This window comes from Conger conger, chromosome 1 (genome assembly GCF_963514075.1).
Source record: "Conger conger chromosome 1, fConCon1.1, whole genome shotgun sequence".
NCBI classification, from domain to species: domain Eukaryota; kingdom Metazoa; phylum Chordata; class Actinopteri; order Anguilliformes; family Congridae; genus Conger; species Conger conger.
In genome coordinates this window covers 35223505-35246778 of record NC_083760.1, presented here as the reverse complement: position 1 = coordinate 35246778, position 23274 = coordinate 35223505, and the positions used below count along the sequence as shown (strand labels likewise).

At 42.2% G+C, this 23274-nt stretch overlaps 2 protein-coding genes across 3 annotated transcripts; one reads left to right on the top strand and one right to left on the bottom strand.

The window, feature by feature from the left end:
* Positions 1-352: 352 nt before the first annotated feature.
* Positions 353-7046, bottom strand: LOC133121442 (zinc finger and BTB domain-containing protein 2-like). Of its 2 annotated transcripts, none has more exons than XM_061230609.1 (3): positions 6942-7046; positions 5614-5793; positions 353-5356 (listed from the first exon to the last, which is right to left on the bottom strand). In XM_061230609.1, the coding sequence occupies exons 2-3, from the start codon at positions 5784-5786 to the stop codon at positions 4066-4068; spliced, it is 1464 nt and encodes a 487-aa protein (XP_061086593.1). In that variant the 5' UTR covers positions 5787-5793; positions 6942-7046; the 3' UTR covers positions 353-4065. The 2 variants fall into 2 exon arrangements, with proteins under 2 accessions (XP_061086593.1, XP_061086601.1); XM_061230617.1 differs by lacking the exon at positions 6942-7046 and adding an exon at positions 6645-6834.
* A 1219-nt stretch (positions 7047-8265) lies between these two features.
* On the top strand, positions 8266-20420 carry ccdc170 (coiled-coil domain containing 170). The gene is made up of 13 exons (XM_061218574.1): positions 8266-8397; positions 8803-8879; positions 9026-9053; positions 9937-10065; positions 10369-10625; positions 11776-11920; positions 12047-12232; positions 12888-13205; positions 14176-14376; positions 15362-15535; positions 17664-17906; positions 19660-19896; positions 20080-20420. The coding sequence occupies exons 1-13, from the start codon at positions 8338-8340 to the stop codon at positions 20350-20352; spliced, it is 2328 nt and encodes a 775-aa protein (XP_061074558.1). The 5' UTR covers positions 8266-8337; the 3' UTR covers positions 20353-20420.
* Positions 20421-23274: the final 2854 nt, after the last annotated feature.

The window sequence follows — 23274 nt, the reverse complement described above, 5'->3', positions numbered from 1 at the left end:
ATACTGAAGTTATAAGCTTACATATACACTAATACAACATACTTTAAACAATAAAGACCTACATGGCAGAGTTGCCAGAAAGAAGTGTCTGAAGTATACAAAAGAAAACACAGAGAAGCCTGAAGCCTTTTGGAACAATGTGCTTTGGACTGACAAAACAAAAGTTGAACTTTCTGGCCATCAGCAAAGGAGCTATGTTTGGCAAAAAAAGGGTGAAGCCCTTGAAGAGAAAAACACCTTTCCAACTGTGAAGCATGAAGGTGGATCCATTACGTTTGGGGGTGTGTGGCAGCTGGGGGTACAGGAAGTATTATGTGGGTCGAAGGAAGAATGGATTCCACCAAACAATAAGAGATTCTAGAGACTAATGCTCAAAGGTCAGTCCAGAAGTTGAAGAGAGGTTGAGTATTCCAGCAAGACAATGATCCAAAGCATACCTTGAAATCAACCATTAAGCACCTCCAGGAAAGATTTTGGAATGGCCACCACAGTCCCCAGACTTGAATATTATTGAAAATCTGTAGATAGGCCAAAGAATATTTCGGAGCTAGAGGTGTTCTGCCAGGAAGAATGGGGACAAATTTGCTGTTGGTACTGTTGAGGGCAAAAATACAGCTAACAAACCCAAGGATATAAATGATTCTGAAGTTCTGCAAAGAGGAATAGTAAACAATCCTTCCAAATGTGTTCTTTTACCTTATAACACATTTTAGGAAAAGACTCATGGCTGTCATCTTTGCAAGGGGTGTTTGCAAAAAGTATTAAACCAGGAGTGCCAATAATTATGAAACCAGTTTTTTTTGAGGAAATATATTTTTTATTTAAAAAATGTAAGACTTTGGTTGATTCCACCGAATCATTAATAAGGCACACCAATCTACACATGCTGGAAAAAAAATCTGTAACTTGTTTTTCAGTTTACAGTATTTATGTGCATATTTAACAAGGATGCCAATAATTCTGGAGCTCACTGTATCTAAGAATGTAAGCATGGTTAAATGTGTTATTTGTTTTGTATCTTCTGTTAGCAATGCAGCGCAACTTGAGTCCAAGACAAATTTCCACAAAAGTTTCTTATCTTATTCCCACAACTATATCCTTGGTTGCTGCAAGACTGTGACTTCTGAATCATCACCCATTAAATGAACGACACAGCCTTGAAGCCATTTAACCTACTCACAGAATAAAGCTAACGGCCTTTTCAGGATTCCGGACAAAAGTGCTTTAATCCTTCCACTCAATCACTTTTTACCCGAAAGCAGGGGTGTCCAATCTTATCCAGAAAGGGCCGGTGTGTCTGTGCAGGTTGTTGTTTTAGCACAGGACTAAGACAGCTGATTCTACTCATCAAGGTCTTGATTAAAGACCATGACTAGTTCATTAGTATAATCAGGTGTTTAACAGCTGGGTTAAAACAAAAACCTGCACCCACGCCGGCCCTTTTATGATAAGATTCGACACCTCTGCCCTAGAGTATGGGGTGTTAATCATGGTACTTTGCATTTGAGACCTTTATGAGCCCTTTCAGAAGTTCAGAGCATTATCAACCGTTTCAAGCATAAATATTCAAGACAATACAGTACAACTAGCAAGTGCTGCCTTCAATTCTTTGTAACATATCTGTAAAGATCTTACTTTTCTTTATCAAGTAGTTGTACAATATACTTCTGGGCAGTTTTCTCCAGAAAAGTGACAAAGAAAGAAAACGTGAACCTAATAACCATGCACTATCCTGTTACTGTACACAACAGGGCGGTTCTAAAGGGGTGGCCGGTGCCACCCCTAAAATCTGATTGGCCACCCCGCAAGTAGCCGGTCTGCTATATCGTTACCAAGATACCGTTTTTAATTGGCACCGTCTTTCCAGTTTCCTTCCAAATGTGCATGAAAAACGCACCACTCTGATTCGCACGTTTTGTCAGTCAATCTGTTTTTACGAAGATACCGTCTTTTCCGCGTGCAAGACTGCCAAATGTGCAGCAAAAAGCCAGAATCACCAAGACATGACAGGACAGCTTGCAAGCTTATCGTGCGGTTTGTTCGGCTCTAAACATTATTTTGCTCTTCAGTGTGACAGGTTGAAATATTGAATATGTTGAATGGTAATGTTAGGGTTGAAAAATCATTTAAATGTCGTCATTAAATAATATCAAATTTGTTAGCTAGCTGACGTTAGCTAACGTTAGCTGACTAAACTGAACACTAGTGACAAGCTAGCTTGGTAGTCTCAACAAGAAATAAATTACTTGAATGCTGCGTTTCTTTAATATAATATGGCCCCGTGTGTAGTTCTAGCTAAATCACCTAAATATGTATAGCCAAATGGCGAACTTATCTAGTTAGTTCGCTAACGTAACGTTGTAACAGACGGTTTGAAAGAATGTGTGTTTGCATACAAAATATTGCACCCACTGTGTAGTGCTGGACATAATTCTTATAGCATTTAGACATTTTGTGTGACACGTTGATTGAGGCAAATACTCAAGACAATAATTAATTAATATAGTTTCCAAAAGCTATTTAAAATGTTATGTGTAAACATGTTACATTCTTGTCATGTCACATTGTGACATCGCTGTGTCTGACCCCTCTATTGTTTTAAAAGATTTATATATAATAAAGATCATTATTTTTATGTCGTTATATCGATTTTGTGCTCTCTCTATTAATTCAGAAGAAGACTAACATGAAGTGACTGGATAAGTAACATTCATCAGAGCTGGTGAGAATGTGATTTTGGACAAAGAAACAATGTGTAGGCTATTATCATAATTTTAATTAATTTAATTAATCATTTTAATCATATTAAGTTAGTTTGTTAGACATCAATGACCAGAAATTCTTGAACAGGCTTAGTTAATTACATTTATTGTAATAAATCTCAGGTATATCATGATAATACGCATTCTTGCTTTGTCCAAAATCACATTCCCACCAGCTCTGATGCGTTACTTATCCAGTCAAGCCTGTAAATATTGGTATTATGTGTATCATGGCAGGGATTGCTCTACACTTTGTAGTTTGTTCTGCTGAACACAGTCCATGACTTTAACGGTCAAACAATTTGTTTTTATTCTTGCTCCATAAATATCTAATTGTCTTACATTACATCAAATATTGTTATCATATGATATACTATGTCATTGAGATTAATCATAATTGGTACAATTTCAAGGCTCTTCAGTGCGTTGTGCATTTTTGTTTGGTGGTTTGCTTAAAGCTTTTGTTTACTGAAAAGTCTTAACTTTTGTTAGTGAGCTCAGAGAAGGGTCTTGATGACAAAGGAGGTGATAGCCTATTTATTTGTCATTGTTAATGTCATCCTGTACATTAGATTATCTATAGCCTATTCATTTATGTTTAGTCTTAGTAGACTAGTTATGCTTAGTAGATTTTGCATGTGAAACAATTAAAAAAACATAAATAACCCCAAAAATGTTATGTGCGCGTGAAGTCAGGAGATATGGTGACCATCCCCAAACAACCCTTGGACCCCTCCTTGGCCACCCCAGTAAAAAAAAATCCTAGAACCGCCCCTGACTGTACAAGCCATGGTCTCGCATGCTAAACACCAGGACTTTGGACTGTCCAAGATAAACAATGCATTAACTCAGAGAGGAATATTAGCCATTGTCAATTATGTGGATTCACTGTGAGTGACAAAAGCAGTCAGTCTATTGTTTCGGCAGGGATGAGTACAGCTAAACCCCAAAGAAAACTATTGGAAATGAAGGTGATACTAGTGGAAAGCCTATACATTAGCTCTAGTCATCATCTCCCACAAATGATGTATATTTCTTAATATTAGATAAATATTTGTGCTGACTTAGGATCCAGCTTCTCTCTGTGGAATCAAACAACTTATGAACGGAAAACAGGTATCTGAGGTCAAGGTATCAAATAATTCATGCAAAATGATTATTCTCTTCTCATATGTAAAAACACATTGAACAGGCATCTAAAAAAACTGAGAATGATATTCTTATATACTCTCTGTTACAACTAAAAAATATTTACCTTATCTACCTACCATAATTTAATTGATATATATTATTATTTATTTTTTTATATCCACGTATGATATTTTTCATCAATTAAAACGTCCTCAGATTGAATGAGTTGAGAGGAGCTCAATCCATTGTTTTTCACAGTCTTTCCATCACAGAGTGTCATCTCGTTACCTGACCCAGAGAGGATAGGTGTATTCTGGCTAAAGCAGGGGTGCTTGAGGATCTCAGCAGGACTGGAAAGGGTGCATTCACACACATTGCACTTGTACGGTTTGCTGGAGTCCAGGAACAATGTCTCCATCTGGTTGCTGTCTTCACTGGCACAGAGTTCCATACTATGCCCATCCACAGCGGTGTAGGACTCAGGACTCTGGCCCAGGCAGGCGTGGCGGGCGGCTTGCTTGGCCCGGCAGAAGCTCTTCCCACAGGCACTACACCTGTAGGGCTTGCCCGTGTGGATGTATGTGTGCTCACGCCAGTGGCTCTTCTGGATGAACTTGCGGCCGCAGGTAGCGCACTCATACCTGCGCCGCCTCTTCCCCCGCTCCGGGTCAGTCCCCTCCAAGTTATCGATGCCGGCGATGTGCAAAGGGGTTGAGGTGCCCGCCCAAAAACCCTCTGCCTCCGTCCCGGGTGAGTCTGCAAACAGCGCCCTCTCACCGTCATCACCAGTACCACGCGGGCACTCCTCGTCCTGGGGCGGCGGGTCTGGTGTGACGCCAGCGGGTGTTGGCGAGGCCGCAGACCTGCTGGGCGACACCCACATCTCCGGGAGCAGAGCCTGAGCATGGAGGAGTAGGTGCTCGGCCAGACCGGCCCTCTGGGCAAATTGGCTCCCGCACAGGTGGCAGGAGTAATGCCTGCGGGTGGAGGTCTTTCTCCCCATAATGCTGGGTTTGATGTGGAGGATGGCACTCGCTGCTGGGCTCCCGCTGGATGTTTCTGGCCCCTGGGCCTCCATTGTGAACTGGGCGGCACTGGTTTCACCTTTTAAGGTGAAGCGGGCTGGCCCAGATTCACCCAGTGCCCACTTTCCACCCAATAAGCAATCCGATTCAGAGGGAGAGGAGTCCTGATAAGGCGAGAAGGGCTGGCTGGGTTGGTCTGAGATCTGTATCCCATATAGAGAGGTAGCCACAGGCATCCCCACTTCACTGTGGGAGAGAGCCATTGGGCTGACCTGGCCCATCCCTTGTAAGAGAGGGAAGGTGTGCAGGAATTTCACCCCCTGTTCCAGCCGCAGAGGGTCAATCATTTGTGGGGACAGCTTGCCTGTGTACATCAGGTTCAGGAGGTAGCTAAAGATCTCCGGCTGGATGTCTGCTGGCTTCAGTCGGACACAGTCGCTGAAGAGTTAACAGATGACATTTACAGAACAAGCAGCAAAAATGCTAAATAAAAATTGTAGTTAGGATTGTGGCCATTTCAGTATATGCACTGCTAACAGCTAAAATAATATTTAATAGCTTAAATTAAGACATATTAATTTCAAGCATTGAAACTAAACAGCCTGCACTGAAATATACATTAAGGCAATTTAATAAACAATAAATAATCTTTAAACATCTTTCAATTTTTCAGCCCACCCAAGCCCTTATGTTACCTGCCCTGGTGAATGAACAGCATTCGAAAGTAGTTGGAGAAGGCAGCGAGGACAGCCTTGTGCGCTTTGAAAAACACATCCCCGATGGCCACTGTGCAATCACACAGGAAACCAAACTCCCTCTGAGCGTTGAGCTGTTTCAGGAGGACCACACTGTGGTTGGCCAGCTCCATTCTTCACCTTTCACAAGCACGTCCGCACGCACACACACACACACACACACACACAAAGAAACCGTTTCAAGACAGTTTCCTGTGAAGCCCCAGACCGAAAAGCAACAGAGAAGTGTTCTCAGAAGCCAATACCGGCAAGTAAAATATGACCACAGAACAGGATGGAAATAAAAATAACTAGCCTTGTCACATGAATTGGTCAGAGCCTGCATTAAACAAAGACATTAAAGACATAAACCCACAATAAATAAAATTAAATATATAATATATAATTGGTAAATAATAATTTAATAATGTAATAATGATTTAGCAAATGGAAAACATTATAATTAAAATACTAGACATCTGTAAATCTGGCCCCGTCGCTAGTGGGTCCCCATTTTCCCACCACGCATGAATGGCATAGCATGAATTAAATCCAGGTTCAACTGACTGTCATGGTCTTATTCTTGCTTTATTTTACTCAAGGGCACTGAAATAAAAAACTGCCAAATTTTGACCACAACAGTCCAACAAAACGTCTTCTAAAACAGAGCAACAATTCAATGGGATATTACGTCAAATGTAAATTTATGTAGCTGAAGTTTCAGGTCAGTTCCAAGTATTATTATTCTAATCTTTCACACTGATGTATTGCATTACTCTCGTATATCGATGTAGGCTCTGTTTCACTCTAATTATCAAATAGGAGTAATAGCAGCCACGATTAAATTCAGATGACAGAACAATACGCTCTAAAACAGGTTTTGTGCAAGCAAAAGCAGCCTTTTGTAAGACAGCAAAACTGATCTCCCGCAGAGTAAACCCGCTCTACAGCGTTCTTTCCCAACAAAATCCCTTTACAAAAACGGAAAATACCACTGCAAGCCTTGGTTGCATGCATTGCAGGACAGCAAACATTGAGTATCGCGTTATTTCCATTCAGTATTTTTAAAGCACCGCTTTCTATCAAATATTCGGATCAATTCTTCTGAAAGGAAAGTCTCAAGACGTAGCCTAATTGCTACACGGGAGGTGGGGAAGGGGTATTCACACAAATGTATTTTTCGTAGCTTTAAAGTGACTTAAATATCATGGTCGTGTTTTATAGAATTTCAGGCGGCCCCACGCGCAAGCAATTCAACTTTAGCTGCATAGTAACCTAACGTAGCCTACCTTCTTACTGCTCTTTGAATATTAGTTCGATTTCTCCGTCTTCTTTTCTTCTTCTTCTACTTTGGTTTTATTGGTGGATCACGCCATATGGCGCATACCGCCACCCACAGGACTCTCAAAGAATTCAAATAAAGACTATTTATAATAAATACTAATAATAAACCCTCCCATAACTGTATCCCCATTCTTTATAATTTCCCTATATCCCTGACACCTGACTCAAAACCCTTTCCCCAAAATTCCTTGTAGCCTTTATCGTCCCCTTTCACATCAGTTAAACCAAAAATCGCTTTAGCTGCGTCCACCACCATCCTGATCCTCTCTGATTTTGTTTCGATCTCACTTGCACAATTGATCACCATCATAATAAAAGCCAGACACGTTCTCCTGTGCATATGCATGATACAGGGAATATGTATAAAAAGGATCACCCAATATGGATTTAAATACCCTTAAATTAAAGGTGACCGTCTGCATTTCAACCTCATGTTCTTTGCTTTATTTCAAATACAATGTGTTGGAGTAGGCTACAGAGGCAATATAGCAGAAATTGTCCAAATACTTACAGACTGCAATGTATATTCAGTACTTTTGGCTATATATCCCATCAGAAATGACCTAAATTCACCCCTAAAAATATATTTTTTAATGAAGCTTTGTAAACTTTTTAGAAAACTGTAGGATGTCTGATTGGCAGTTAGCAATGGTTTGTCATCATGTGAGAACATATATAACTGTGTCACTGTGGCATAGCTATATTGTATAGCGTTTTTCCCAATTGTATAATTGGAAAGAATATTCCACAAAAGAGAAATTTCATTTGGCAGTGTGAACTTGTATCTGAATCTGTATTATCTTAAGTCAGAGGGTAGTGTACAGAGCAGGGTACCCTCTGTGTGTGTGTGTGTGTGTGTGTGTGTGTGTGCGTGTGTGTGTGTGTTCTTTTCCCTAATTTGTTAATTTATCATCTACCATTACCTTTAATCAATTCTCTATTGTGCCTTTAAATGTATATGTTTGACCTTATTAAAAAGAGAATAGGTCTAACCTGATTCGTTATTTGACAGTGAGATCTACTGGGCCCTATTTCATTTACATTGCTTTAACCATCTTGGATAATTACTACTCAAGATGCAATGTAATGTGACGTTTTATGTGTAAAGTTATTCACGCGTCGGCCGATAGTAGACTAATTGAAATACAGCATTTCGCCCTGTAGGCGGCTCTTATAGATGAATGTTTGCTTGTTGCTTAGAAACCTACCCTTAACATTGAAAAGTCACCCTGAAACGTGTCCTGTTTTAAATTAAGCGGAGTTGCATTTGTAACTTTATTTCTTTGTCGCTTTATTTCTTTGTAGGCTACTGATAAACCTTCGGTATTTAGACTTAGCACGATGGATGAAAATGATGCGGTTCCATCGTCGCAAACTGTAAACGAGACACTTTTTAACGAGGTAATCTATTTCCTTTTGTCGGACAGTCTTGAAAATGTGAAATGTGACTGCATAATACTTCACGTCATATTTTACTGGTTTGGATCAAAAAGCAAATTATGTCTCCAGTTATCTTTGGTTCAGTTTTTCTCCATCTGAAGAATAATTAATGAAAAGCGCAACCTAGATTCTGTCACTATCTGCTAAATATACTAATGTTTTGGAACATATAGAGTCCATTACAATCGTTTCAGCGATATACACAGGATTTCAAAGAAGTAATAGCCTATAGCCTATATGTTTATTTCTATTAGGCATTTAGCGGGTGCTTGTAATTCTTTTGTCATTATCTAAATGTTTTTCAGGACGTGCTGTTGGGTATTTAACCTTGCTTAAATAAGTTTTTCACCGTCCATGTTTTTACAGCTCCGTGGTCAAATTAGGGCTTTACAGAGGCAGTTGCAACAAAAAGAAGACGTTATTAAAGCCATGACATATGACGGGTAGGCTGAATTATTTAGTTCTTATGATTTTATTTGAATGGGTCAGTTGCTTTTGATGTTAATTAACTGAATCACAGCATTTAAATCTAATTTTCTGAATGAAAGTAATTGCCTGTAGCAAGACTTAGTATCTCTTTCTGTTGTAGAACGTCAACTAAACCAGATTACCAGAAGGTAAGAAATATCTGTTTGAAATAGATGTTTCAGTTCTATGCTTTTTGGCTGGTAGTATGGAAACCCACTTTATGTAAGAAAGTATATATGTTATACTGTATCTTTTTTTGTAATTATATAAGTATATATGTAATGCACATGGCTAAATGGAAATGTGGTACTCCAGCACATTTGATCGGAAATAAAGCAATGTCAGCTAATTTGAGGATATTTACATCCATATTGGATGATTCTTGTAGGAATTGCAGCCCTTTTATACATAACCCCCTTCGTTTTAGGGGACCAAATACATTTTTGTCATATTTAATATTTGGCTGCAAATCCTTTGCATAAGATGAGTCTGCAACCTTTTTTTCATGTTTTGATCATGAGGAGTCCCTTTCTTTCTCCACACTTTCCTCTTTCCATCACCTTGACACAGGTTAATCTGCCCATAAAACTTGGCTGTTCTGTTCAGGGCACAAAGTGCTTCATGTGATTTTGATTCCATAGGCTATTGCAAACACAGTTTCATTGAAGTGAAGGCTATCTTCAAGTAACTTAAAGTTACTCGTGAAAAATAATTTTGGGAAAAACACATGAATTTTTAAAGAACTGTGCTGAAATTGGCGATGTCGTGCATTTTTTAGACACGTCACCTGTATATGTGTTTGGGAAACCCGGTATATCCCAATGAAATCATGAAATCATTATTAAATAAAATTATTTTTCCCTTCATCATGCTTGCATAAGTTACACCCATGCTGAAAACATTATGACCTACACTGAAACAACTCATGAGATTGGTTAGGTTGTTCGCGATGAATGCGATCAAATTCAACATGTATAAATGAAACTGAAAGCACAAGCCAGCTTCTTGTTGTCAGAGATGTTCTATTTGTAGGCCAGTTCTGCCTCTCTCTGGGATGATGTAGTAGTTCGAGAACGCCTGGCCCACTTCCAGCAAACAACAGAGCAGTCACGGAGTGAGCTGGCCGTCCTGCAGGCCAAGCATCAGAGCATCCAAGCACAGGTCGCAACAATCCTCTTCTATCATCCTCAGTATTTCAGCAGCATTCAAAAGTCTGTGTCCAGTAAATGGAAAATAAATTGGATAGCATCACCCATATTTACCAGAACAACTACAGTGCCAAAGCATTTGTGCTGATGCACTTCCTTGATCGTAGTCTTTGTCAAAGCATTCTCTGGCAAAACTGAGTGAAACTGGGTGATTCTATGCTACATCATTTCCATTTAAGGGAAGGAGACCTTATATGACTAGTTTCCCAGGAGTTAACACTCCTGTTCACTGTTGTGTCTCATGTATCGTGGACAGCTGCAGGAAGCCCTGTCCAGGCTGGCGTCTCGGGACGCAGCGGTCCAAGAGCTGAGAGAGGAGCTGGAAAGATACAAGGAGACAGGTGCCAGACAGGCCTCCCTGGTTGGTACCCTGAGGGAACGGCTGCAGGATGCGGAGGACGATGCTGGAGGCCTGGCTTCCTCGAGGCTCTGCCTGGATGCTGCCCTGCAGGAAATGGCCAATGAGAACAGTGAGCTGAAGAGGAGGGTACTTGAGCTGGAGAGCCAATCACAGTGAGCTATTCTTTCATTTTTATCTTTGAACTTTTATCTTTGAATTTTTTATCTGATATTGTTAACTTGACGCTGTCAGTTTGAAATTCCGTGTTGTATTTTGTAGCCCCATTCCACCATCAGTTCAGAACGCAAACTAGAACAGAACCGAGCTGAAATACAGTGCAGTCCATTAGTATTTGGACAGTGGTACAATTTCTGTTCTTTTGGCGCTGTACTCCAGCTCATTGACCTCACATGATAGGGGACCAAAAGTAATTGCACAGTTGAGAGCTTTCAGTATCTTGTCATGGTTCTAAGGTTTTGATTGCCTTTGGAGTTTTTTATTGCTGTTTGTCAACATGAGGACCAATATTGTGCAAATGGAAGGAAGCCAAGGCTGAGAAATAAGAAAAAAAAAACTGTCAGAGAAGTACAGGTAGCCCAAAAAAAACAAACTGTTTGGAACATCATTAAGAAGAAAGAGAGCACTGGTGTATGTTTGGGATCATTGCCTTGCTGTGGGATGAAGCACCGTCCAATAAGGCATTTCATTGAACTTGAAAATGTATTTGCAAAGAAATAACAGAAAGTGAGAGAGCTTACCAGCTCTCTGATTTAAATCAGACATAATAAGACTTATATACAGTTTTCAGTACACTGACCCGGGGGGGGGGGGGGGGGGGGGGGACATGAAGCTGGCCACTAACATTTATCGGTATTTTGTCTCCTGATTATCCCTTATTGACCTTGCTGTAGGAACCTGTATAAAAAGGGTGCTTGAGTACAGGGCCAAAGAACAGAAATTGTACCACTATCCAAATACTTACGGACTGCACTGTATATTCTGCCAGCTACCACTTTTTTTAAACTTCCAGTGAATGAGCTGTGGGGTGTACAGCTAGTACAAGGGACCCATTGCACTGAGAGTGATTTTGCTGAATATCACAGCATACGTACAGGCTTCAGGGTCTCAATTACAGCCCTGCAGGCAAGCCAAAGTGCCAGTTCTTTGCATGGCACAACATTCTGTGATTATAGATAGCAGAAAATTAACTACTTTGCGATTAACAAGTTTTGCAAACCAGGGCTTTTTAAAACCAGTATACCATGTGAAATAATGTCTTATTGTAACCTTTTCCTATCAAATGTGGGATGTTTGGATAACTAGAGAGTGCCTTACTGGCTGGAACAAGACAAAGCAGGAGACTTCAGAATCCAAATGGGCATACCAGGAGTTTTTGTCCAAACTCACTACCAGTTTGGCCATGGATCTTGGAGCAAGAAAAGACCCCCTGGATTTTATTGCATCTCAGGTTAATATAATCTACTTTCATCCAAAATAATCGACAGTTTCCTATTTGGTTTTGGTTTTTTGAAGTGTGTACATTTACAGATAATCCCTGAAGAGTATTGATAATTGGATGATCCTGTTCCACCAGGTAGATGCACTGTGTCAGCGGAGTGAGGGACAGACGGGACTGATCCATACCCTGGAGGAGAGCGTAGAGGCCCTGGAGGTGGAGTGCCGGGCCAGCAGGGAGACGGTGATGAGGCTGGTAGCAGAAGTGAGCCGTGAGCGCAGTGTAGCCTCCACCTACTCCAAGGAGGTAGAGTCTCTGCAGCAGGTACAAAAAAAGATATATGTATTACAAAAAATAATATTTTAAAATAATTAAACTTGACTGTATGCTGGCACGGACATAATTGCTGTTAGGCTGTGTGAGCAAGGTTCATTATATTATCTGCTACTAACAACAGGACAGATGACCATATATTACCGTGTCTTGAATTAGAGAAATGGCTGTCTTGTGACTTCTTGTAGTACCGTGTGCCATGTAGAATAGAAAATTGTCTGTTTTGAAGGTCAGTGTGCATATTTTAGTGGCAGCCATACAGATGCAGATCAGTTGCAAGATGGGTTGATAAATGGGTACAAATGTTCTGAAATAAATACACAGATAACGGGGCGGCCTGTAGCGTAGTGGTTAGGGTAAATGATTGGGACACGCAAGGTCGGTGGTTCTAATCCCGGTGTAGCCACAATAAGATCCGCACAGCCGTTGGGCCCTTGAGCAAGGCCCTAAACCCTGCATTGCTCCGGGGGAGGATTGTCTCCTGCTTAGTCTAATAAACTGTACGTTGCTCTGGATAAGAGCGTCTGCCAAATGCCAATAATGTAATGTAATGTAATGTAATGTAAAGATAACACATGGCCATTGTAATGGGTGGGTCACCCTGATTTAACACCCCTTCCTAAAACAATCTTTGAAACGTACAAAGGAGCTCAAGAGCGCCTTGGTGGCCAAGAGGAATGAGGAGAAGGAGAACCAGAGCCTTCAGAAAAGACTTAATGCGAGCCAGCGGGTCCAAGCAGCCAGTAAGCAGGAACTGGACAGACTGGAGAAGCGTTCCCTTGAGCTGGACGGCCATCTGCTGGGCACGCAGATAGAAGCCCAGGGTTTGCAGGCCCGGGAACGGGCCTTCAGGGAGGAGCTGGTGATGCTGCTGGGAGGCCAGCATGCCACAGGGCCCCCGACAGAGGAGGACTTGCTGCAATGGCTTAAGGAGATGTGCAGCAGGGAGAAGAGCAGCAGAGAGGTACGGCTCACACCAGCGAGATGGGCCACTGTTTCTGTTCTCCCACAATTTTTATGGAGTTACGGTGCATGCAGACAGGACGAGGCTTTCTAGTTTTTTGATTTTCTCAGCAGAATACATACTCACCAAGCACTTAATTGGGAACATTTTTACTTTATTACACATACTTATTCATGCTATTATCTAATCAGCCAATTGTGTGGCAGCGGTGCAATGCATACAATCATGTAGATACAAGTCAGGAGCTTCAGTTAATGTTCACATCAACCATCAGAATGGGGAAAAAATGTGATGTAAGTGACTGTGGAATGATTGTTGGTGACAGACTGGGTTGTTGAGTATCTCAGAAACTGCTGATCTCCTGGGATTTTCACACACACTAGAGTCTCTATAATTTGCAAAGAATAGTGCTAAAAAACTTTTAAAAATCCAGTGAGCAGCAGTTCTGCAGACAGAAATGCCTTGTTAATGACAGACTTCAGAGGAGCATGGCCAGACTGGTCAAAGCTGACAGAAAGGTGACAGTAATGCAAATAACCACAGATTACAACAGTGGTATGCAGAAGATAATCTCTGAACACACAATGCATCATGACTCTTAAGTGGATAGGCTACAGCAGTAGAAGTCTGAAGAATAAGTCTAATAAATACCTAATAAAGTGCTCACTGAGTGTAATTAGCCATGATTTAATTGTAAAAATGTGATACATTTTACAGATACTATACATTTTATTGATTTGAGTGTGTGCCCATTGGAATGAATGGGTATTTTACAGTGCTTTCAAGTAAAACTTTTTTTTACTGGCAGTCAAGAGGCAGCTTTGCATGCAAATCTTCTAATAGGCCATGCTTAAAAAACTTAGCCACAATAATGAGACCGAATGCAAGCTGGTTACAAAATTCCAATGAAAGATTCAGTCCTCCTCTCTCTTGCATCCATTGTACAAGTCTATCCAACTGTATTCTCCAGGCCTTGCTGGAGCTAAAAGCGAAATCTTCCGAGATGGCAGAGAAGTTGGCTGAGCAGGAGCAACTCCACCAAGGGGCGCTGCAGAGAGCCCAGCTGGCCGAGCAGTATGGCCAGGAGCTGGGTGCAAGGCTCCGGGGGCTGGAGACAGAGCTGCTGTCAGGGGAAGTGCTTCGGGATGGGCTTCGACACAACCGACAGCATGTGAGTCTCAGGAATAGTCAAAGTCAACATTATGACTTTCTAACAATTTGTTTTTACTTAAACACAAATCCCTAAAGATTGGTGTATCCAGTATAAGCAGAGGTGGCTTGTTTAAATGGGCTAACACTGCTTAGCCCTCCCTATCTGTTTTGTTAAATGTTTGAATTATGGGAAACCAAGAACAACAGCTTATCTAATGGGCATAAGAAAAACATAGGATACAACCAATATTTTATCTACAGGGCTATTTTTTCTCAGCCCCCGGTCAGCATATTACAGTGTCAAGTTGAGTCAAGCTCTGCGTTGAGTAGGATGAAACTACCACATCATTACATTGGGGCATGTTTCTAGACTTGTTTGACAAGTTCTCTTTTTTTAGATAGCCAGTTAGCCGATCACTAGTGAGCCTATTATAGCAAGGCTTGATTTCATAGTCTTATTGCTCTAAAAGAGTAGGGGCCTATATTGTAGTCCTGTAGCTCCACTGGTAGTGCACGGCACTAACGCTGCCAAGGATAAGGATTCAATTCTCACTCACAGATGCCAGCCATATAGAAAAATGTATGTGCTCATGGTATTGTAAGGTGCTTTGGGTGAAAGACATCATTAAATGGCATATATTTGAATGGTATATGCAATGGTAGAGCGTGAGCTATTGATAGGTATTAGACTTTTAGTCCTCCCATCACCACCCACTGCCACTGAGTAGAAATTGCAATTATAACCAGCTGTCAGTTGTCAGTAGAACTATAAAGAGGATTTGTTTTCAGATAACAGATTAGCTCTCAGATAACCTTTTATTTTAACAATCCGGCTGATGAAAACAAGCCAATTCTTAGTTGACACGGACCCATTCAGAAAGCTCATTCATTCTACTTTGTTGCTACAATGACAGCATCAATTTTTGGTGGGTGGAGCAGAATTTGCTGTTGCTGTCTACGTGACTGGAATTCTGAAAGAAAAAGAATTGGCTCCTCTCTTGCAGTATGAGTGCTTCATGGAGCAGCTTTCAGAGAAGATGAAACTGCGTGGGGTCACAGCTGACCTGGGCTTTGACATGAGGCTGGAAGCCATTCTGTCCCGTGCGGAACAGCTGGTCAAACAGGAAGGGGTGGCTTTGGTGGAAAGCAGGTCCTTGGCCCACAGCCTGCAACGGAAGGTACGGCACACAAGGTCCTTTGGGCAAAGCCCAAATACAGACTATAGCTGAACAAATGAGAGGAGGACCACATGGTAGTTCAGTAGATAAGTGAGTTGTTCTGCAGACTGACTTGTATCATGGTCCTACCGTAACTGAAGGTGGCTGTCCATGACTGCTGCACCCCTGTAGTTTCAGAAGCCCAGATGGGTGGTGTACTGTGATTGACAATTTGTGTTGGTATGTGTGTGTGTGTGACACACAGGCAGTCATACACACAGGTGCGAACAGAGCCACATGCTAGCACTCGCCCACATGCACACGCTAGTGTGTCTCTCTGTTGGCACCTGTGTGTATGACTGAGTGCGTATGGCAATCTGTGTGTGCGCATGTATGTATGATTGTGTTTGTATGAGTTGTGGCAGCCGGGAGGGAGTAGTGAGGCACTGCCCGGGTGTAGATGCATGACCTTATTCGATTGGCTAAGGGGTGGCTGATCTTTGAGCCAAAGACGCTGGAGCCCATCGAGAGGGTGGTCATCAACCGATTCATGTGCCCCTATGACGCCAAGAAGCTGGCATGCCAGGCCAACCTGCAGAGCACAAACCAGGAGCTAGTAGAGGGGCACCAAGCGGCCAAAGGGGTGCTCTGCAGCAGGTGCACTATGAAGGCAGAAAACTCCACGTGGCCAAAAGAACACCACAGAACCGAACGTCCAAGACCCTGTCTGAGAACCCCTGAAGTTGCGTCTATAACCGAGGGGTGCAACTGAGTGAGTTTGCGCCCGGTGATAGAGTGTTGGTGTTATTCCCCACCTCTGAGTGTAAATTCCTGGCCTGATCGAAAGGGCCCTACAAGGTGATAGAAAAGGTGGGTGAAGTGAATTACCAGACAGCCAGGATCAAGATTCATGAGCACCTTGGGCCTCACAAAGGGCTATTAGCAGGTTCCCCAAACACCCAAGGGCAGAGAAAAGACGGCCTTTGCCACCCCCGATGGCCTGTTCCAGTACCGGATGTTGCTGTTCGGGTTATACGGGACCCCACCCACCTTCCAGAGTCTCATGGATAGAGTCCTTAGACCACACCGAGACTATGCTGCCACGTACCTGGACAACATCATCATCCACAGGGAAGAGTGGGAACACACCTGAAATGGGTAAGTGCCGTGCTGTGAGCCCTGCAGGAGACGGGGCTAACCGCCAACCCCAAGAAGTGTCGCCTCGGCCTGTGGGGGATAGATTACCGGGGGTACCCCTGACAAAGAAAGTGGTGGCAATATAGGAGTGGCCCCGCCCCTGCACCAAAAAGCTGGTATGCACGTTTATAGGGTTAGCAAGCTATGACCGGCGCTTTATCCCCCACTTCTCCTCCTTAGCCAGCACACCCACAGATATGACCAGGAGCTGGCTACCACACAAGGTGACATGGACCACAGAGACAGAGGCATTCCAAGCACTAAAAAGAGCCCTGTGCTCAGGACCCGTGCTTGTGACACTGGACTTTACCAAATCCCTAGTGGTACAGACAGACTATGTGCTTAACCATGTTGTGATTACTGTTTTGGATAGGAGAACCTGTGAGTGTACTGAACCTTGACTGGCTGATTACCCCTCTGAACCCCCCAACCTGGACTGCCCGTTATTACTTAACTTCTCGTTATTATATGGAGGTGACATTGGTTCAGGAGGTAAGAGCAGTCGTCTGGCAGTCGGAGGGTTGCCAGTTCTATCCCGCCGTGGGCGTGTCAAAGTGTCCCTGAGCAAGACACCTAACTCCTAATTGTTCCTGGCAAGCTGCTTGATGCCTTGCATGGCAGTCAATCGGCGTTGGGCTGTGAGTGTGTGTCTGAATGGGTGAATGAGAAGCATCAGTTGTACAGTGCTTTGAATAAAGGCGCTATGTAAATGCCATTATTTCATTAATTTGCGTGTGGACGTTTTTTATTTGGCTTGGTTACATAGAAACTGGCAAATTCCAGGGGTGTGTGACAGTGTATATGTCTGAATCTGAGTCTGACAAGCATGCCCTCCGAAGTAGGACAGAATGGGTGTGTGCGTGTGCATGTATGTGTATAGTGCCTGGCTCTGGGGACAAGCTGGTTCCCTGTTTCGGCTCTGAGTGGCCTGTGGCGTTCCTTTGCCCTGCAGCTGAAGGCACAGAAGGAACGGTTGGAGAGCAAGGAGCTGCATGCGGACTTGCTGCGCAGGAAGGTGGCCCAGCTGGAGGAGGAAAAGAGCGCTCGATCTGCTCTGGCTGTGGAGCGGGACGATGCTCACCTGGCTACCAGAAAGCTGCAGAAGAAGACAGAGAGACTGCAGAAAGAGCTGGACTCCCTGCGCCAATACAACACAGAACTCAAAGCTCAGCTCGCAGATGCCCATGGTCTTAAGGTAAGGAGGGGGTTTGACCTCCACCATTGCCAGAGCTAAATCCATGAAGGGCTATGGGAAATAGCACTGATGAGATTATAATGAGTGGAAATAGTCAATACAGAATGAATGTCAACCTTGGCATTTACCAATTGCCAGGGTTTCGCTGAGTGTGGCCATGTATGGTTGTGCCAGAAAATTGCCTCCTAACGACTGCGTCCTGAAAATATGTACTGTCGACTAAACATACTGCTGTATGTTATATATACATATCATCCATACTATTTTCCAACAGTGCTGCGGAAGTGTCATCAATTATTTTTCTTGAAAATTTTTTTTTTCAGATTTTTCCCTTTTTTCTCCCAATTTGGTAGCCAATTGTACCTCGTCTGATTCAATTGGAGGTAGTCGTATTAGATGTACCGCCCGTACCCCGTCCCTCGGCGGCCCGAATGAGAGCGACACGCCTTCTTCAAGCCGTCTCGTCTCGTGCCCGTTGCCGTGATTCCGAGGCGCCCGAGGTGCTTATTGTGCGGCGATCTAATAACCCTAGACCCAAGTCCCTCCCTCTGGAGCAGCGAGCCAATTATTGCTGCCCAACGTGAGCCGGCCAAACTTGGCTTTTGGCAGTCATCAATTATTTTTAATGATAAATTAATCATTTATTAGATTAATTTAGCATTAACTACACTCACAGAGCACTTTATTAGGAACACTTTATTACACCTACTTATTCATGCGATTATCTAATCAGCCAATTGTGTGGCAGCAGTGCAATGCATACAATCATGTAGATATGGGTCAGGAGCTTTCGTTAATCTTCAGATCAACCATGTTCTGTGATCTAAGTGACTTTGACCATGGAATGATGACAGACAGGGTGGTTGAGTATCTCAGAAACGGCTGATCTCCAGGGATTTTCATGCACACTAGTCTCTAGAGTTTGCAAAGAATTGAAAAAACAAAACAAAACAGTGAGCAGCAGTTCTGCAGACAAAAACGCCTTGTTAATGAGAAGAATGGTCAAAGCTGACAGGAAGGTGACAGTAAAGCAAATAACCACACATAACAACAGTGGTATGCAGAAGAGCATCTCTGAACACACAACGCATCATAACTGTAAGTGGATAGGCTACAGTAGTAGAAGTCTAAGAAATAAATCTAATAAATACAAAAAACTAAAATCGTACCTATTGTAACTTTAATTCAAACATAGAATAAATAAATAGTATACGCGTTTGCTATGATTTTCCATAATGAAGATTAATCTTAATCTTTATACTTGATAGATATAAAGAAAGAAATCATAAAAATTGACATAATTTCGATAATGATAATGTAGATAGACAGTAGGGGCATTGCAAGCACATATTCATCTTTAGACTTGATAGATATAAAGAAACAATAAGCAAAATTGGAAAAAAAATTAAGAAAACTAAAAATGAGAAATGTGCAGTTAAAACGTATAGCTTAAGCTAGACTAACTGCATTGGAGTGTGTACAGATGGAGTGATGCGATGAAGGCAGAAAAAGAGTTGAGAATCACTGATATAGTCCACTGGAAAATGTAGCAAAATAATAACTTAAATCTGTGATGGTATGTCAAGATATTGCACCACAAAACCAGTTTGGAGCCTTATATTTTTTACTTTTCTGGATTTCCAATTCAGACCCAATACTGTGAGGTGAGTTAATGGTGTAAGGAACTGCTTTAAGTGATTAATTATATGCCGAGTAAGAAAAATAGCAGATCCTTTGGCCTATGTGATTAAAGATTATAGTCATGGAGCAGAAGCAGACCATCGCTGAACAGAGTAAGAGCCTTGGGGAGCTGGAGGAGGGGAAGGAGACGGCCGAGAAGAAGCTGACCACAGCGACAGCTGATTTCCAAACCAAGATCCACCAAGCCATTGAGGAACAACAGCAGGCGCAGGTTCTGCTGCAGAGCCACTCCAGTGAGCTAAGAACCCTCAGGCAAAGCATTTCTGAGCTGAACAAGACAGAGAGGCAGGTGAGAGACAAAAGCAGTAGACTTGTCAACGTGCAAGGCACATATTATTTAACATATTCACAGATATTGAAAAGTAAACATGAGAATCTGAAAAAACTGCACTTTCAGTACTTTTACCTCAGAAAGGCATTTCCTGATTTGTTGTTCTTTTTTGCCACTTGCCTCTCAATCGTCTCGCTCCAGTTGACGAACTTTCGCAAGGCAGTGTCCAAAATGGCTGGCCTCGACATCAGCATGCTGGCTGTCCCCGACTATGAGATCATTAAGCGTTTGGAATGGCTGCTTCACCCATACAGCCACCACTACCACCCTCACCACCATGCCTCAGATGCCCCCTGTGCCTACCCACCCCAGAAACATCACCAGAAGGACCCCACCACTGTTTCTGCTACCATAGAGAATGATCCAAGTATAGGCCTCAAAGCCCTGCCTGCTCCCGCTGAAGCTTCCCCCTAGAGCACAAGGACTGTTTCATGCCAAGATTTCAGTTTTGGATGGACCAAAGTAATTTTGGCTGGGTCCTTTAAGGACCCAGCCAAAATTACTTTGGCCCATCAAATTTCAGTAGGTTTTACAGCTTTGACAAAAAATACACAACATTTTCCATTATTGCGCTTCTTATGTCATGAACAGCAGCCGTTGACACCTGCACTCTACACACCTGGAAGCTGATGTGTTCCTATGGCAATATAGGGTGCTGGGTAAAATAGACCGGTTTCTGAGCAATGTCAGAAGTGAGATGCACACACAACCCTGGGGCTACATATTCTACTGTATATTGCTAAAGAAAAAATCTACAGGATATCTGCTGGTGATTGCAGAAGCTGAAATGCATGGAAAGAATCCAAGTGGCCCATAAGGGAGTTGATACTAGCATTTGCTTGATTTTCATAGACGGTGGAGACCACAGTGATGGGGCTGTAGATTCTAGCGATGTCTAATTTGTGAAGTGATGCCTGCTGTGCCATCACAGTGAATTACATAGGCTATAGTAGCGGCCCCCAAACTCCAGGCTGCGGACTGCTACTGGGCCGCAGAACATTGGCTACTATCATGATTTGGGAAAAAATATGATTGGCTATATATTTATCACTTGCACATTGTGTTTCGTAATAATTGGTTTATTTACAATGCGTTTAACTTCAGTTAACTTCAGTGAGTATGTTTGTATAGTAGTTAACATATGCTCCCCGATGCTTTTCTAGCCTATGTTAATGTGAGAAAAACTTATCGGCCTAATCGATATTCATGACCACCCCCATCCCACCCTTGGATGGCCGGTCTGCAAAAATATTGTCAATATAAAACCAGTCCGCAGTGCAAAAAAAGTTGGGGACCCCTGGCCTGTAGGATTGTTTGAAACATGTTTTTGCCATAGCTAGACAAGGACGAACAACCCGCAATACTCAGACCTGGGCCAAATACATAATTGGATTTGATTACTGTTCAATTGATCTTGCCTGGTGCAATTGAGCCAAGGCAGAGATTTGCACTTTTTGAGAGTATATCATAGGTTCCAACACACCCAACAAGCTTAGTGAAGTATAGAAAAGTATTTGAATTGAAAAAAAAAAAAGACGTATTTAACCCAGGTCTGGTTGATACTGCCCTGACCGAAAAAAATTGGCTGTTATGATTGGTGAAGTCTTCACGTGTAATAGTAGCCAAATAAAATATTATGCTTATATTTTCTAAGAAAGCGAGAGTACATGTTTTATTTTATTGTGAATTTACTATACTGTAAATGTTAATGAAATAATTGAAAATAAAAGTAAAAAAATATATTCTCCTCACAGTTTTAAGATGTATCTGTGATAAAAGTGGCGCCATGCCTGCCTTAAGGCTGTCTTATACTTCTGTCTTATACTTCTCTCTTATACTTCTGTCTTATACTTCTCTCTTATACTTCTGTCTTATACTTCTGCACAGTCGCCGTAGTTTGTGTGATTCACATTGCATGCAGCACTTCCAAATGGCTACACTGTTTTTGCTTGTGCAGCAGGTTATGCTGACCACATAATCAGAAGTATAAAGTATTTTTTATATTTATTTATAAAGTATGCTGGTATTATCAAAACTCTTTGGCTCACTCAATATCTGTTATTTTTCTATTTATTACATTACATTAATGGCATTTGGCAGATACCCGTACAGTTGATTAGACTAAGCAGGAGACAATCCTCCCCTGGAGCAATGCAGGGTTAAGGGCCTTGCTCAAGGGCCCAACGGCTATGCATATCTTATTGTGGCTACACCGGGGATCAAATCACCGACCTTGCGGGCCCCAGTCATGTACCTTAACCACTACACTACAGGCCGCCCCATATTTAAAATTAGCAAGGGGAAGTTTAGCAACTGAATGACCGTTATACTACGTCACATCGGCAGTTAACCGATCATTATCTGTACAGCAAGCACAATAATAACAGTAGTTATTATGATGTATGCCACATCTTCGCGGACATGGTTTGCAGCCTTCACACATGCCGCACATTCTACACAACCCCTATGCAGACTAATGTTTGTGTGAACTCAAACATTGCTGTATAAAACAGCCCGGAAGCCAAGAAAGGCAGTTGAAGGAGGGAGGCGTGGATGTGTGAGAGTTATGAAAAAACAAAACAAATCACCCCCCCCCCCCCAGTGGTGGAGGTGTTATAGATTGGGGATGTATGGCTCCCACAGGTGCTGGCTCACTTGCCTTCATTGAAAATGTAACTGCTGATAACAATTCTGAAGTGTACAGAAGCATCTTATCTGCTCAAGTTCAATCAAATGCCTCCAAACTCATTGGAGGGTGCTTCATCCCACAGCAAAGCAATGATGCCAAACATACTCCAGTGCTCTCTTTCTGGAGTATGATGCGAGTATGAGGTAAAGGTACGAGTATGAGGTAAAAGGTCATCATGAGCTGAAATTATTTGATTAGGCAGGGACTTATGACAGATGTGAAGACATAATACATTGTGAAAGATACATAAACACTGCAAGATTTTTTTACTGTTTATAGCTAAATATTTTCAAATATTTATTTATTTATAGATTCTACATTTACTTTGTAACTTTTAAAAAGTTTTACATGGTATCTATCTATTTATCTATCACTACACACACAATTATATATCACACACACTCAGCGGCCACTTTATTAGGTACATCTGCAAAAGGGTCAGACCCTTTCTGCCTCCAGAACAGCCTGGCATGGATTCAATAAGGTTCTTGTAACATTCTTTTGGGATTTTGGCCAATGCTGACTTTATTGATACACCTATCGTCTTCGGGATGAGGAGGAAGGGGAGGTTCGAAGCATGAATGTGTGGTTCAAAGATCTTCAGGATCTGCGTTGCATTGGAACTGTGATGCAGACCTGTAGATTTT

Excerpts from the sequence above, each read along its gene's own strand:
- ccdc170 (XM_061218574.1), top strand. The coding sequence starts at position 8,338 with ATGGATGAAAATGATGCGGTTCCATCGTCGCAAACTGTAAACGAGACA. Across the intron at positions 10,626-11,775 it reads GAGCTGGAGAGCCAATCACA|AGAGTGCCTTACTGGCTGGA; the intron begins GTGAGCTATTCT and ends TTGGATAACTAG. Across the intron at positions 14,377-15,361 it reads TTCGACACAACCGACAGCAT|TATGAGTGCTTCATGGAGCA; the intron begins GTGAGTCTCAGG and ends CCTCTCTTGCAG.
- LOC133121442 (XM_061230609.1), bottom strand. The coding sequence starts at position 5,786 with ATGGAGCTGGCCAACCACAGTGTGGTCCTCCTGAAACAGCTCAACGCT. Across the intron at positions 5,357-5,613 it reads CTGTTCATTCACCAGGGCAG|CGACTGTGTCCGACTGAAGC; the intron begins GTAACATAAGGG and ends TTAACTCTTCAG.